Genomic DNA, 14,782 nt, shown 5'->3' with positions numbered 1-14,782 from the left:
TCCTGACTGCGAGTGTGTCTATATACACTCCAAATTTTTCACACTTATTAAGCTCAGATCATAATGTTAGTCCCTGTCTACTTCTACTTCTACTTATACTATACAACATATACAGGATGGCCCATACTAAGAAAGGAAAGAATCCATATGCGGCTGAGACGGAAGCACGATCTCAATTTGGAATTATAGATTTTATCCGAATTGTAGGAGGATTAATCCTTTTGAATGCATTCCTTTCATGGTGGTTTACCTCTACTTCATTATGGGGCTATGAAGGGAAATGGCTGAATATTCGATATATTAATTTTAAATTATCTCCATTAAGTCAATATGTTAATTTTACTACGGAAGAATTATCTATATATAATGGATCTAATATTAAATTACCAATTTATGTTGCAGTTAATGGTAGTGTATATGACGTAACTAGTTCACCAGCAATTTATGGTCCAAAGGGTACTTATCATAAACTTAGTGGTAAAGATTGTGCTCGAGTATTTGTTACTGGATGTTTTCAAAATGATAATGAATTTACTTATGATCTTAGAGGGTTAGATGAAATAGAAGTCGAACATGATTTAAATCAATGGAAACATTTCTTTGAAGATAGTAATAAATATTGGTATGTAGGAAAAGTTCATCATCAACCAGTACATGGTGAACCTCCTGCACCTTGTGATCATATTAAGTTTCCAGGATACCATAATCGAGGTAATAACAATAAGAAAAAAGGTTGAGATTCATGAATACATTAAAACGTATGTATATATACATCTAAAAATACTTGTAATAAATGTCTAAGGTTAAGCTTAAGGTTAAGCTGAAGCCGCAGCTATATCTAAACTACTTTGTAATATTTGTAATAATTCTTCTTGATTTTCTAATCCAATACTAATTCTAATTAAATTACGATCAACTTCCCATTTAGCTACTTCATCTAACTCTTGATAATGAGCTAAAATTGCATATGGACAAGCTAATGTAAAATTAGTACCTAATGATGGACCTTTATGTAAATTTACTGCATTAAAGAAACTTACTGCATGACTTGGATTATGAAAAAGGAATGACATTAATCCTCCATAACCTCCATTAGGAGTTTTTATTTCTTCATAATATTTTCTTGAATTACTAATATATGGATAATAAACTTTAGATATAATTGAAGAATTTTGTAATAATTCAAATACTTTTAAAGCTGTTTGATCAATTCTTGTAGCTCTTTCAGTAAAATCTCGAGAATTTCTTTCTAACCATAAAGCATCTTCTGCCCAAAATAAATCTTCATATTCATTATCAAAGAATTTCTTTAATGATGAATATAATGGAGATAAAGGATTTAATACAATTGATCCAGCTAATACATTAGAATCTCCTGAAAATACTTTAGTTAAAGATGATGCAACTATATCAGCATATGGTAATACATGAATATTTAAAAAATTTCCAACTGTTTCATCAATAACTATAGCAAAATTAAATTTATCAGCAAGTTTTCTAAGTCTTTTTAAATTTGGAGTTTTTAATAATGGATTTGAAGGACATTCACAAAATAATGCCATTATATTAAATTCACCTGATTCTAATTTTTCTTCTAATTCATCTAAGGCAATATCATCACCTAAACCTAAGAAATGAACTCCTGGACCAAATTTTTTAAGAATATTAAGGGTATCAACATAAGGAAATCCAAAACATACTGATTTCTTTGGTTGTTTAGAAATATTTAATAAAGCATAATGAGAGAAAAATATTGATGCCATACCTGATGGAAATAAATAAACATCAGTTTCACTAACATTTTTACCTCTACGAGCCTTTTCCATTTCTTCCTTTTGACTATGAGATTTATCAACTTTACCAGAAATTCTTCTTCTTAAAGCAATTTTAGCTTCATTTGCAAATTTTAAATCAAGAACTCTACCAAATTTTTGTTCAATAAATGTATTAAATTCATTTTCAACTTCTTCACGAGCTGATACACTTGGAGATCTAAAAGATGCAGAAATTGAAGGAGATTTACGTTGAATTTGTTGAGCTTGTAATTCTTGTCTTGCAGCTCCTAAATTATTATTATTTGATGAATTATTTGGAGAATCAATTCCATCATGAAATAAAGCTTTTAAAACATATTCTCCCATTCTTGAACTTATACCTTCACCAGAATGTTGCCAATAATTTTTTGCTAAAGGAAATTGACTTATTGGAAAAAATACAACTCCAATAGTTGATTGAATTATAGTTGATTTTTCTTCTTCATTACTTGGAGGTGGAGTACTTAATTGTAATACTCGAACTTTTAAATTATTTAATTCTGTATGAGATTGAATAAATTCTCGACATCTTTTTGCAACTTTATAAGAGGGGAATATTAAACATCTTTCACCATCTCTACCATATTTATTTTCAATTTTTAAAGCTAATTTCTTAATAACTGAATGAATGAAAAATCTTGGATACCCTGTTAACATTTTACTAACTACCCAATCTTCACCTTCTTCATAACCTACAGTAGCTTCCCAAGTTGGTAAAGTCACCGAGACTGCATGTGGGATATTGGGAATAGGTAATCCTATTTCTTGAGATGGCATAGTTACTTATAGTTAATTTATAGTTATGCTTTTATTGGTATAATGACTGAAATTTACTTAACGGTACCGGATCTTTATTACCTGTTTCGGCATACTGAAGAAAATGTCAAATGTCGCTGACTGATGAGAAATGTGAGAGAAATGGTTATTTTTGCTGACGTAAGAAATTGCGAAATTTTGAGTCATAATGACTGACCCAAATTACAGTTATCAGATAGAATATATATTGTAAAGTGTACAATTACCATCTATGTAAGCGGGGGAGGGGGGGGAGTGTATGCAAGAATTAGTAGCAAAGCATTGTAGCAATTTAATGAGAATTATATTACATGAATATTTTTGTTTTTTATAGATTATGACTTAATACAATTAATAGCTCCTTGTTTAAGACGTTCCAAATCAGCTCCACTTAATGTAGTTCCATTGGGTTTAATGGAACTTCCGTTGGATTTAGAAGTTCCATTGGCTATGGATCCATTAGAAGCTGGAGTTGTAGTGGCATTAGGGGTAGTAGGAGCAGCAGGAGCAGCAGCACCCTTACGATTATGTTGCATATGAGATTGAACTAAATGACCGGCTGCTAAAGCAGAACAAAGAGAAAGTTCACCAGCTAAAACAATAGATGCAATAATACGAGCAAGTTGTCTAGCATTAGAACCAGGAACAGTTGGATGAGGTCCACGAACTCCTAATAATTCAAGCATTGCACCTTGAGGATCTAAAATTGTACCACCTCCAATTGTACCAACTTCAATAGAAGGCATTGAAACAGAAATTTGTAAATCTCCTCCAACATTTTTCATTAAAGTTATACAATTAGATGATTCAACATTTTGAGCAGGATCTTGACCACAAGCTAAATAAACTGCAGTAACTAAATTAGCGGCATGAGCATTAAATCCACCTACAGAACCGGCCATAGCTGAACCAACTAAATTTTTACTAATATTTAATTCAACTAATGCATCAACATCGGATTTAAGAACTTTTTGAACTACTTCAGCTGGAATTCTAGCTTCAGCAACAACTGATTTACCTCTACCTTCAATCCAATTAATTGCAGCTGGTTTTTTATCAGAACAATAATTACCAGAAACTGATATAACGTTCATATCTTCCCAACCACATTCTTCAACCATATATTTAAGAGAATATTCAACACCTTTAGATATCATATTCATACCCATAGCATCACCAGTAGTTGTTCTAAATCGAATAAATAATAAAGATCCTGCTAAAGCAGTTTGAATATGTTGTAATCTTGCAAATCTTGAAGTAGAATTAAAAGCCTTTTTAATAGTCTTTTGACCTTCTTCTGAATCAAGCCATAATTTAGCTGCACCTGCTCTTGATAATGAAGGAAATGAAACACATGGACCTCTTGTCATACCATCTTGAGTTAATACAGTTTCAACTCCTCCACCAGCATTAATTGCTTTACAACCACGCATAGCAGAAGCAACTAAACAACCTTCAGTTGTTGCCATTGGAATATGATAAGGTTTACCATCAATAATTAATGGACCAGCAATACCAACAGGAATTGGCATAAATCCAATAACATTTTCACAACAAGCTCCAAATACTCTATCATAATCATAATGTTGATAAGGTAATCTTTCAGTATCTAAAACAGGGGCATTACCTAATTTAGCAATAGCCTTTCTTCTTACAGCAACAGCTCTAGTATTATCACCTAAATTCTTTTCTAATGCATATAATGGTAATTTACCAGCAACAACCAATGATGAAATTTCATTATCATTTAATGTTTTAACTTTACCATCTTTAAATCTTGAAATACATTCATCAAGTGGTAATTGTTTATTTGGAGCATTAAGAATTAATTCTTGACTTGAATTATCATTAATTTCAATTGAAGTAGAATTTGATTTATCTGATAAAGATTGTTGAAGTTTTGGTAATTGAGGTAATTTTGGAGATACAGGAATTAATTTTTTTGGTCTAGAAATTTCTTCAGCAATTAATTTATTATTTGCAGAAACTTGATATCTTGAAGCATTTAAGAAATAAGCATTTGTACAAATTGAAATTGCAAATGAAAAAAATAAGAATTTTGAAATTAAACTATCTTGAATGGCAAGACTTATCTTTTCTAAGATTAATAATATATATTCTTCTATAAGAATTAAAGTACCAAAAGGTAAATAAATTCTTGGAGATAATACAGTAACAATTGTACCTTGAGAAGAAATTGTTATATGTTTAACAGCTGCTTTTGATAAAGTTGGAGAATTTATAAATATATTACTACCTGATTGAATTGAAGAAGTTGAAGTTGAAGTATAAAACCATGAAGTTCCAAACCAAAAGGCATGAATAGCAAAATAAGTTGCAATCATGGCAATTTTAAATGATACAATTGATGAATCATTTGATGAAAATATTATATTATTTTGATCATTTGGATGATCAATATTTGAAGATTGTTGAGCAACTTTTTGAGCAACTAATGAACTAATACCTTCTTCTTCTAAAGCATCTTTTAAATCTTCAGTTCTTCTAGCTCGATTAATTTCAATTTTTAAAGCTAAAATAGCTGAAAAAAATGTATAAACTAATAATAAATCAAATGATAAAATTAATGCTCCTAAAATACAAAAATTTTTTAATCCTTCTAAATGAGGAGCATAAGCAGCAATTAATACTAAAATTCCAATAACTGATATATGATCTCTTAACATACTAAGACTATGAGAACTAATTACTGAAGTTACAATATTTTTAACTTCTAAAGAAGAATTTGAAGCTCTTTGTACAGCTGATGCAATTGAAACTTTATGTTTAAAACCAATAATTGCTACTAAAAATGGTATACCTTCAGATAAACTAATTAAAGGAACTTTATTTTCAAATAATTTAATAGTAGTAACTAAAGCAAAAAGAAATGCAAAAGTTGAAGATATAATAGTTGAAAATGCTAACCAAAATTTAGAACCAACTTTTCTCATATCAATAAATACTTTAATTAATGTATACCACATTGAAATATAAGCAACTGAAATTAATATAATATCGAAATTTTCAGCATGTTTAATTAAATCATTTATTGTAAATAAACTATTTTTTAAATATTCATAATATTTAGTTATTGGATTATTATTTCTAACTTTCCAAGTTATACCATTAAATGTAATTGAATCAAGTTCATATAATTTTGTTTGAATATCTTCTGAAGGAATAATTAAAATTCTTTCATTTGAATTTAAACTTGGATAACTATTTTCAATAATTGGAATATTATCATTATTAGTTTCTAAATGAATTGATCTAAATCTTAATGGTGCAATAGTAAATTTTGTTGCTTGAGGATATTTTGAAATATCATCAATTGGTTCCCATTTATTAAAATCATTTATTGAATTTCCTGGATGATAATATGATTTATTGGAAGTTGAAGAAATGTTTAAAGTTTCAGGAATATATTCATCTACTATAGCTAAATAAGCGATTGAAGCTAATAATGCACTAATTATAATAAAATGTATAGGCTTATGAGCGGATATATTAGCTACTGTACTAGTAGCTTTAATTATAAATCCAAGCATTTGATTTTTTAATGGGGTGGGTGATGGTTCGAAACACCCGGTACACTACTTGACAGTGATGATATATACTCTGAACAAGTTAAAGAATGTGAATGTCAAGTCCGATCTGCTTACTAAAATTTAGAAATTTAGAAATTTAGGTGAATTTTTTAATTTCCATCTTTCCACAACAATTTTTTTTTCCATACTCTAAACGACGGACGTGTTGGTCGTATAGTGCGCGTGAGGCTGGTGTTGTGTGTGTCTGTCTAATTATAATACAAAATAATGCTTAGTTAATAAATTCACTATGTAAATAAATAAATATTAAATATGTATAGATTTATATATATAGATCTATATACTATAATCAGACTATTGATGTTATTGTATTGTATTGTATTGTATTGTATTACTTTTTAATCTATTTTAATGAAACCAATTTAATATCAAAGGTTAATTCAGAATTAGCAGGAATTCCTGGAAGGGCTTGAGATCCATAACCCATTTTAGCAGGAATTATAACTCTTCTTTCACCTCCAACTGCCATACCAGCAACTCCTAAATCAAATCCTTTAATACATTCACCTTTACCTAAATTAAAACTAAATGGTTTACCATTGGTATTTTTATCAAATACTTTACCATTCTTTAATTTACCAATATATCTAATACCAACTTTATTACCTGATTTAGCAGTTTGTCCTTGTCCAACTTTTCTATCTTCAGTAATAACTCCACCTAAAAGAGTCTTGGTTGGAAATTTCTTACTAGAAGTTTCTGATTTAGATTCTTTGGTTTTTTCTTCTTTTTGTTCTCCTTCTTGTTGTTTCTTCTTTTGTTCTTCTTCCTTCTTCTTTTGTTTCTTTTCCTTCTTAGTTTCTTTCTTAGTTTCGGTTAAAGTTGAACCAGTTGGTCCTTGTTCTAATTCTTTAGTAAATTGAACACTCTTATCCTTTTTAGATTTCTTGGATTCTTTATCTTCTTCTTCAGCAGCTCTCTTTTTACCTTTTTTGGCAGCAGCAGCATCTTCTTCAACTAATTCTTCAATCTTAGCAGAAATATCTTCTTCATCTTCTAAATCATCTAAATCGTAACCTTCACCATCAACTAATTCATCTTCATCTGGAGTCAAGTTGTAATCATCTTCATCATCATATTCATCTTCATAATAATCATCTTCATCACTTTCTTCATCAGCTGGATGTTCAACGTAATTACCAGTTAAATGAATTGGGTAAGAACCAGTGACAACAAAGTAAACTTCTTCATCTGGATTAATAGTGATATCAAGAGTTTGTTGGAATTGAACTTTTGGAGATAAAGTACAAACAACAAATTCAGAAACAGCATCTTCATCGTCTTCTTCTTCATCATCTTCTTCGTCTTCATCTTCATCTTCTTCAGCTTCTTCAGCTTCATCATCTTTAAGACTTCCATTGGCATCGGCCTTTTCTTCTTCGTCTTCTTCATCTTCTTCTTCATCATCATCCAATTCGTCTAATTCGTCATCTTCATCATCTTCGTCATCGAAATCATCTTCATCATCGAGGAAAGGATTGGTCTTCTTTAATAATCTTAAAGTAGATGGTTCAGCCTTGTCATCAACTGCTTCAGGATCAACTGCAGCCAAAGTTAATCTAATGGTTACAGGATAATCCTCTTCAATAGCAGGAACTGGATTGAATGGCTTAAGAGCCAAGTTGTATGTAGAAATAGGAATTAAACTAGCCATCTCGTGATAATTGTAGTTACTATTACTAGAACTCTTTATATTCCCCGAAATAGAAATATCTGAATTTTTTCAGATTATACTCATCGCTCTGTTCACGTTGACATCCATGCACCAATATTAAAAATATAATATTAGTACAATTTACTCCCAAAAGGGCTGTGTGCAGTGCAACACCATAGTTAAGAGACATCTTTTTTTTTACTATGGCAATTCTTACATATTAAAGTTAATGATATATTATCGATTGAAATGTATTAAATATACAAAGAGAAAGGATTACACCATGAAGAAAACGCGATAAATTCTTCTTCTGGTATATTATGAAGTTTATATAATAAATTTTTTGTTGATATATATGGTTTAGATATATAATGGGGAGGAGGGGGGATTAATTCCAATTATGAGACATTAAAAATTTAAAAGTATTAATGTTTAAATAATTTAGAATTTTAATAAGTGAGGACGGTCACCATTCTTTAAGGAGAAAGATGCAGCCAAGTATTGTTTTAATAATGGGGTTTTCTTAATTTCAGCTAATAAAGAAGCATCAACAGACTTTTGATCAGCAATTCTTTCAGCCTTGATTTCTTTCTTTGGTTGAGCTTCATTGAATAAATCAGCTTCGGATTTCTTGGATCTTGGAGTCTTTTCTCTAGCAAAGTATTCAACGTTGAATTTAGAAACGTCAACACCTTCAACACTAACTTGAGTGGAAGTAGCAATGACGTATCTGGCGTTGACTCTTCTTAATGGAACACCATTGACTTTGAAAGGACCAGAAACTAATAAAGTGTTGTCTTCTAAGTTCTTTAAGTAAACAACTCTCTTACCTCTGAATCTACCGGCTAATAAAATTAAAACGGTACCTGGAACTAAGGAGGCACGTAATTTTTGTGGACGAGCAGTCTTTCTGGTTTGCTTTGGGACTGGGACGTCTTCAGATTGGTACCACTTTGGAGCCTAGAAATAATTAGTTAGTATAATTGTTTTTTTTACATATATAGTATTATTGTGTGTATATGAAGGTGTATAGTTAAAGTCAACGATAAAGACTAATGTCTAATGATTTGGTTTATTATAATAGTAGTAGTTGTATATCATGATTATTTGTATTGTATTTTGGTTGACTTTTAATGAAATTTTTAAACATTGAAAAGTTTAACACTTGTGGTTGAAAGTGAATGAAAACCCAACCATATGATATAAAATTCTAATAAAAGAATTTCTAATCATTTAGTTAGATATTCATATTGTTATACTTGTTATAGTAGTATGAATATGTTTTAATTTTATAACCGTTATTGATTATTACTGAATAATTATTGTCGATTGATGAAATGGTTTCTGATACTAATGAAACTTTTTGAAATGAATATTACATTAACTTGGACTTGTTCTATACTTCCTTCTAACACTATTGAATGTTTTGTCACATACAGATTGGCTCATTTTGATCTAGTTTATTGGTATTAGCTTAACAACGAAGTTAAAAGGTTTTCAAAAACGACTTGGTTAAATTTTTTTCTATTACTATTAGCTTTTTTTTTTTCCTCTCACTATGGAGATTCTCACTGATTTCCTTAACTATGGGAAAATAATTCGTCCTAATGCGGTAAAGTGCAGTGAGGGAACAGTCACAGTGGGAATTTTGAGACCTGCATGTATTTCATCACGTGCGTGTGAAAAAACAGTCACACATCATGTGATCTGTCATACTGTTACATACTTTACATAATCCTTCCAATTATGTGCACTCCATTAGGTAATAAAAGTTGCAGCCATTAATCAAAGCTGCAATAATAAATGTAACGATAACTAATATTATTAAGAAACTAAATTTAAACAAACTTAAACAAACTAAACATAAACTAAATAAACTAAATAAACTAAATAATACAACTCGACTCAAATGGCGGTCTTATTTTTACTTTTCTTTTCTTTTCTGTTTCTTAACTAACTAACCAAAATATTTAATGTTCAAAGTCAATTTGACATTTCCAACAGTAACATCAATATTATCACTATGGTTAAGAACATCAGTTAATGGTAATGAAGTAGAACCTAAACTAACACTCTTACCAAATGTATGATGTTCACGAAGTTGGAATTCAAGTTCACTCAGAGTAGTAGCCTTAAATGCAACACTTTCATTCCATTTTAAGGTATCAGTACCCTTTTCTACTTTAGTTGGTCTTGTCTTAAATAATTCTCTCTCACGAGTAGAAGTCTTTAATATAACTTTGGCTTCAATTGATGATGAACCTTTAGCTCCAGAAGCACTAATAATATTAATTCTACCAGGAATAGCATCTGGTCCATTAATACTAGCAACAAAACTTAATGCATCTGAATTACCTCCACTAGCATTTCTAGTATGACTAAATGATGGACGTTGTGGAGGAGGTAAACCTTCAAGTCCAGCTACTGTAGCATTTGGTGGTGGATGACCCGATCTTAAACTTTGTAAATCATTAGTATATTGAGATTTAGGAGTAGTTGGTTCAATTACATTTCCTTTAGTACTTTTGGCTGGTGTTGATGGTATCAGTTTACTACCTTGACTATAAGTAGATCCAACATCAGAATTATCAAATGTACTATCAGCATCATCACTTCCATTAGTCTTTTTAGTTTTCTTCAGTCTACTAAATCCTTTAAGGAATGAACCACCTTTACCACTCACATCACCAACCATTCCTAAACCTTTACCTCCAATATCACTAGCAATACCTAAACCTTTACCACCAATATCAGTTGCAATACTAGCACCACTACCAAGAGCAGTACCAGCCAAATCAGCAGCTCCTCCAACAAGTTGTAATGGAACTCCAGCAACTGCTCCTAATTCAATTGGTAAACCAGGACGAGCACTTAATTTTGGTCTAATATATTCTGGTCTAAAAGTAACTTTCAAATTAACAATACCTTGAGTATCTAATTTAACCGGGAATTCAGTACTAGTTAATGGTTCAACACTAGATACTTGTAAATTAGCTTTACCAAGACTACGATCATCATGAGTTAAATCCCAATCAAATACTTCTAATAATACAACTTGTCTTGATCTAGATAAAATAGGAATTTCTGTACTTTCATTCCAAATTGGATTTAAAGTTTTCTTCTTTTTATCAGTCTTAAATAATTGAATTCCATCAACAGAAATAGTTACAAAAGGATCAGATTTACCATTTGAATCAACCGATTTTAAATCTTCAGCACCAATAATATCAAATTTAAGGAATCCAACATCTAAAACAGTATCTTTAGGAGGTAATTTAACTGTAGATGGAGTATATTCAAGTTGAACTTGAATAGAATTACGATCATCAATTTTAATATTTAATGGTTTATCATAAGCCTTTTTCAAAATATCAAGAGTATCAAAACTTCTTTCAGCAAGAATATCATTTTGATAACTAACTTCGAATTTCTTAGCAATTCTAAAAATTATTTTAGAATTAGGTAAATCTCTAATAAATCCTTCACCAGTTGATGATACTTTTAAAACTCTACCTTCTGATCTTGGAGAAACTCCTGAAGAATAAGCTTGATCATCAAATAAAGTATGGACTACAATATCTGGTTTATCAAATGTACCACCTAAAAGATGTACAGTTACAGCTCCAGCTCTATATTTAATGGCAGTTTCTAAAGGCATTTCAATCTTATCAGGAGCAGGAAGTTCATCTCCAGCCACTTCAACCCATTCATATTCTTTTGGATTTTGTCTAAAGAGTCTTTCATCGGCTTCTTTCTTTTTAGCAGCTTTAAGTTTTTTAGCTCTTACTTCAGCAATAACTGCATCTTTATTAACTATTTCATGATGACTATAAATTGGAATGGTTGGAATAAATGATATTGAATAAATTAAAGTACCAGTGGGTTTTTTATTAAATATAACTGGTTGTTCAATAATTTCTTCGGCTCCATCATAAGCCAAGAAATGTCCCTTATCATCCTTCTTTAAAAAGTCTTTAACATTAATAGCAGCATTACCTAATGATCTATCTTTACCTTCTGGTTCATAATCCATAATTTCAAGTAAAAAGTGTTGATGTTCATTAGAAACTGGTAAAAAGTATACTGAATCAAATAATGGATCAGTTGTTTCAGGAAATATTAAAGTTTTAGCTCTTAATTTACCATTTAATAAGACTCTAACATATGGATCAACTTTACCTACAGCTTCTAAATTCTTAAGATCTTTAGCTGAACGTAAATGTAATCTTAAACCACCAATTGATGAAGTATGATGAGATTTAACAAGTGTATCATCACTCATACCTAAGGCTTTCCAACTAGCAGTAATTCTAAATCTTGGTTCAACTCCTCCTTCTTTTATTGGAGCTGAAGTTAACCAATGTTGACCTCTATTAGTTTCAAATACAATATCTTGTAAATTAACATCTAATTTACCCACAATATTATTATCAACTGAATCTTTAACTAATACTTGAATTTCAGTTTGAGATTGTTCAGTAATTAATGTTTCAATAGATTGATCCCATGATGGTTCATTAGTTTGTCTTAATTTACGACAAGTTTTAATTAATTCATTATTAATATAAATTTCGGCATAAGGATTTAATAATCCAATAAATGAATCAGAAAGTTCAAGATTTCTAGCTTCATGTAAATTTAATTTTAAAATCCCAATTTCTGTATCAGTTACTGGTTCTTTGGTACCATCTTCTAATTCTAATGGTGGTAAAGTTGGGAAATATCGAACATCAAATTCAATTTTTCCAACAGATTTACCTCCTTCAGTAATATTTTTAATTAATCCAGTTTGAACTTCTTGTTGTAATAAATCTCCAAGGGCAAAATCAGTATTACCAATTAATTGATCATCAGCTTTATCAACAAGTAAATTAAATATATTAAAATTTAATTTATTTCCATCTAATGATTGAACCAATATATATTTAGTTTCATTATAAATTGGATCATTAATCAATTTCTTAACATTGGTCTTTTCATCAATTTCATAATTATTACCAAGTTTAATTTGTACATAAGGATTAATACTATTTGGAGGTGTATTAGGACCAGTTTTTAATTTGGTTAATCTTTTAATGGTAACTGCCACAACTCCAATTGAATCATTTGATTGTTGAGCCATAATTTCTTCAACATCAACATCAAAATGATTAGGAGCATAAAACATTGGTTTTAAAGTCATATGAATAATCCCATTAACAAATGATGATAAACCAGGAATAAATGACATAATATCAAGTCCAAGTGTATCACCACCAACTGGTTTAAGAGCATAATCAATGGTTGGAGGTTCTAAAAATTGTACTGAGACTATTTTAACATGAGGGAAATTTTCAATTAATGTTAATTTAATTTTCATTCTACCTTTAAATGACATATCTTCAACTAAAATAGGTAAAGATTTTGATACAAATGCTTTACCAATAGTAACTCCTAATCCAACTTTTGGATCAATCTTTTTCTTAATTTCATTTTTAGTCATATCATCAGTATCATTTGGAGCAAATGAAAAATTCCAATCCATTTCAATTATATCATTAGCCTTTTTTGGATAAGTCTTTATTGAATGAACTCTTGGAGCTTTTGAACCTAAAGTAAATTCATCTAATGATAATTTATCAATTCCAAATCCAGGTGCAGCATCTTTTAATACTAAATTAGTTTGATACATAACTTGTTCTGATAATGCAGGCATATAAATAACCCAAAATTTATCTAAAAATGAATTCATCCATTCCATAGTTTCAACTTCTTTATCTAATCTATTATTAGCATGAATTCTTGTCATATCATCTCTTATATCTCTATTAAATCTTCTGAATTCTAATCTATACACAGAATTAGTTCCTAATAATACTAATCCAAGTGATAAAATCCCTCCTCCAAGTCTTGCAACAAGCCAAGAAAAGAAACATGTACCAATAATTAATGAACAATTCCAATACCAATCTCCATAAAAATGATCAGTAATATAAGTTTCAACATTTTTAATATATTTTAATGAAGCAGCTTTATCATCAGAAGATTCAATATCCCAAGGTCCAACATTTTCCCATGAGAAAGTTGCATGATCTCTAATTTTCAATTTCTTAGGTGGAGGTGGTAAAGTTGATTCATTTGATTTAGCTTTAGATTCAGATTCAGACTCCCTTACTTCTTGTTTACTAGGTGGTTCAACTGCAGGTACAGCTCCTGATCCAACAATTGGTTGATTAAAAGTTGTATTTAAATCTTTCTTTACTTCTCGGTTCGCGGTTGAAGCATCGGTCAAATCAGCCTTATTGCCGTTAGGCAATTGCGATTGAGTTGGTATTTGCGCTTGATCAGGCACTTCCAGTACCATATTGTACAATTGCTAAAGTAATATATAGTTAGTATATGAATAATAAGTAAATTAATTATAAATGGTTAACAAGTTATTCATCGTATATCCACTACTATCCCCCCAATCACCTGAAATTTCCTGCGATGCCACTACTTCGGTATAAATAATACATACAATGAACAGATGTTTCGTCTATAAGAATAGCAATTGACTTTAAAATTCAATTGCTACTACAACTAATAGATATAGACAATTAATATCAACTTCTAAACATAAATAGTTTGAAATAAAATAACAATTATTCGAAATTGAATAATTAATCTGTATGACATTATTAGGCCGGTTCTTTGTTTAGACATGGCCCGAGGGAAATTTGCTGGTTACATCTATCTGGCTATTTGGTAACTTGTAAAATGGGGGGCTAATGTGTAAAAATTTCCCCCTGATTAGAAGTGGACCTGAAATTCTCAGGGAGTCAGCGAAGAAATTAGGGGCTGCTGATGAGGAAGTGATTTTACAGGTTAGCTGCTGGATTTTGAACAGAAGTAAGTGTCCTTTTGTATGTGGAGCACATATAATATAG

At 30.2% G+C, this 14,782-nt stretch overlaps 6 protein-coding genes across 6 annotated transcripts; 1 reads left to right on the top strand and 5 right to left on the bottom strand. All coding sequences in view use genetic code 12, as the record gives it.

Moving 5' to 3' along the window:
• Positions 1 to 116: 116 nt before the first annotated feature.
• On the top strand, positions 117 to 737 carry RJT21DRAFT_1599 (uncharacterized protein; the record flags this gene model as incomplete). The annotated part of the gene is made up of 1 exon (XM_064883506.1): positions 117 to 737. The coding sequence occupies one exon, from the start codon at positions 117 to 119 to the stop codon at positions 735 to 737; it is 621 nt and encodes a 206-aa protein (XP_064738930.1).
• A 39-nt stretch (positions 738 to 776) lies between these two features.
• Positions 777 to 2,721, bottom strand: STR2 (cystathionine gamma-synthase). The gene has a single exon (XM_064884340.1). It carries the CDS (start codon positions 2,589 to 2,591, stop codon positions 816 to 818), a length of 1,776 nt encoding a protein of 591 aa, XP_064738929.1. The 5' UTR covers positions 2,592 to 2,721; the 3' UTR covers positions 777 to 815.
• Position 2,722: 1 nt separating this feature from the next.
• Positions 2,723 to 6,401, bottom strand: HMG1 (hydroxymethylglutaryl-CoA reductase (NADPH)). The gene has a single exon (XM_064884339.1). The coding sequence runs from the start codon at positions 6,158 to 6,160 to the stop codon at positions 2,945 to 2,947; it is 3,216 nt and encodes a 1,071-aa protein (XP_064738928.1). The 5' UTR covers positions 6,161 to 6,401; the 3' UTR covers positions 2,723 to 2,944.
• A 162-nt stretch (positions 6,402 to 6,563) lies between these two features.
• Positions 6,564 to 6,851, bottom strand: RJT21DRAFT_84757 (peptidylprolyl isomerase; the record flags this gene model as incomplete). Its single annotated transcript, XM_064885413.1, has 1 exon — positions 6,564 to 6,851. A coding segment is annotated over one exon (288 nt), but the record flags the coding sequence as incomplete, so codon positions are not given.
• Positions 6,852 to 8,107: 1,256 nt separating this feature from the next.
• Positions 8,108 to 9,518, bottom strand: RPL6 (60S ribosomal protein eL6). Its single transcript, XM_064881833.1, has 2 exons — positions 9,312 to 9,518; positions 8,108 to 8,834 (listed from the first exon to the last, which is right to left on the bottom strand). Exons 1-2 carry the CDS (start codon positions 9,321 to 9,323, stop codon positions 8,316 to 8,318), a joined length of 531 nt encoding a protein of 176 aa, XP_064738926.1. The 5' UTR covers positions 9,324 to 9,518; the 3' UTR covers positions 8,108 to 8,315.
• Positions 9,519 to 9,663: 145 nt separating this feature from the next.
• Positions 9,664 to 14,493, bottom strand: RJT21DRAFT_120731 (uncharacterized protein). Its single transcript, XM_064881832.1, has 2 exons — positions 14,374 to 14,493; positions 9,664 to 14,229 (listed from the first exon to the last, which is right to left on the bottom strand). Exon 2 carries the CDS (start codon positions 14,215 to 14,217, stop codon positions 9,832 to 9,834), a length of 4,386 nt encoding a protein of 1,461 aa, XP_064738925.1. The 5' UTR covers positions 14,218 to 14,229; positions 14,374 to 14,493; the 3' UTR covers positions 9,664 to 9,831.
• Positions 14,494 to 14,782: the final 289 nt, after the last annotated feature.

This window comes from Scheffersomyces amazonensis (assembly GCF_036850825.1).
Source record: "Scheffersomyces amazonensis strain UFMG-HMD-26.3 chromosome Unknown RJT21scaffold_3, whole genome shotgun sequence".
Classification (NCBI taxonomy): Eukaryota; Fungi; Ascomycota; class Pichiomycetes; order Serinales; family Debaryomycetaceae; genus Scheffersomyces; species Scheffersomyces amazonensis.
This window is presented reverse-complemented; position numbering and strand designations above follow the sequence as displayed.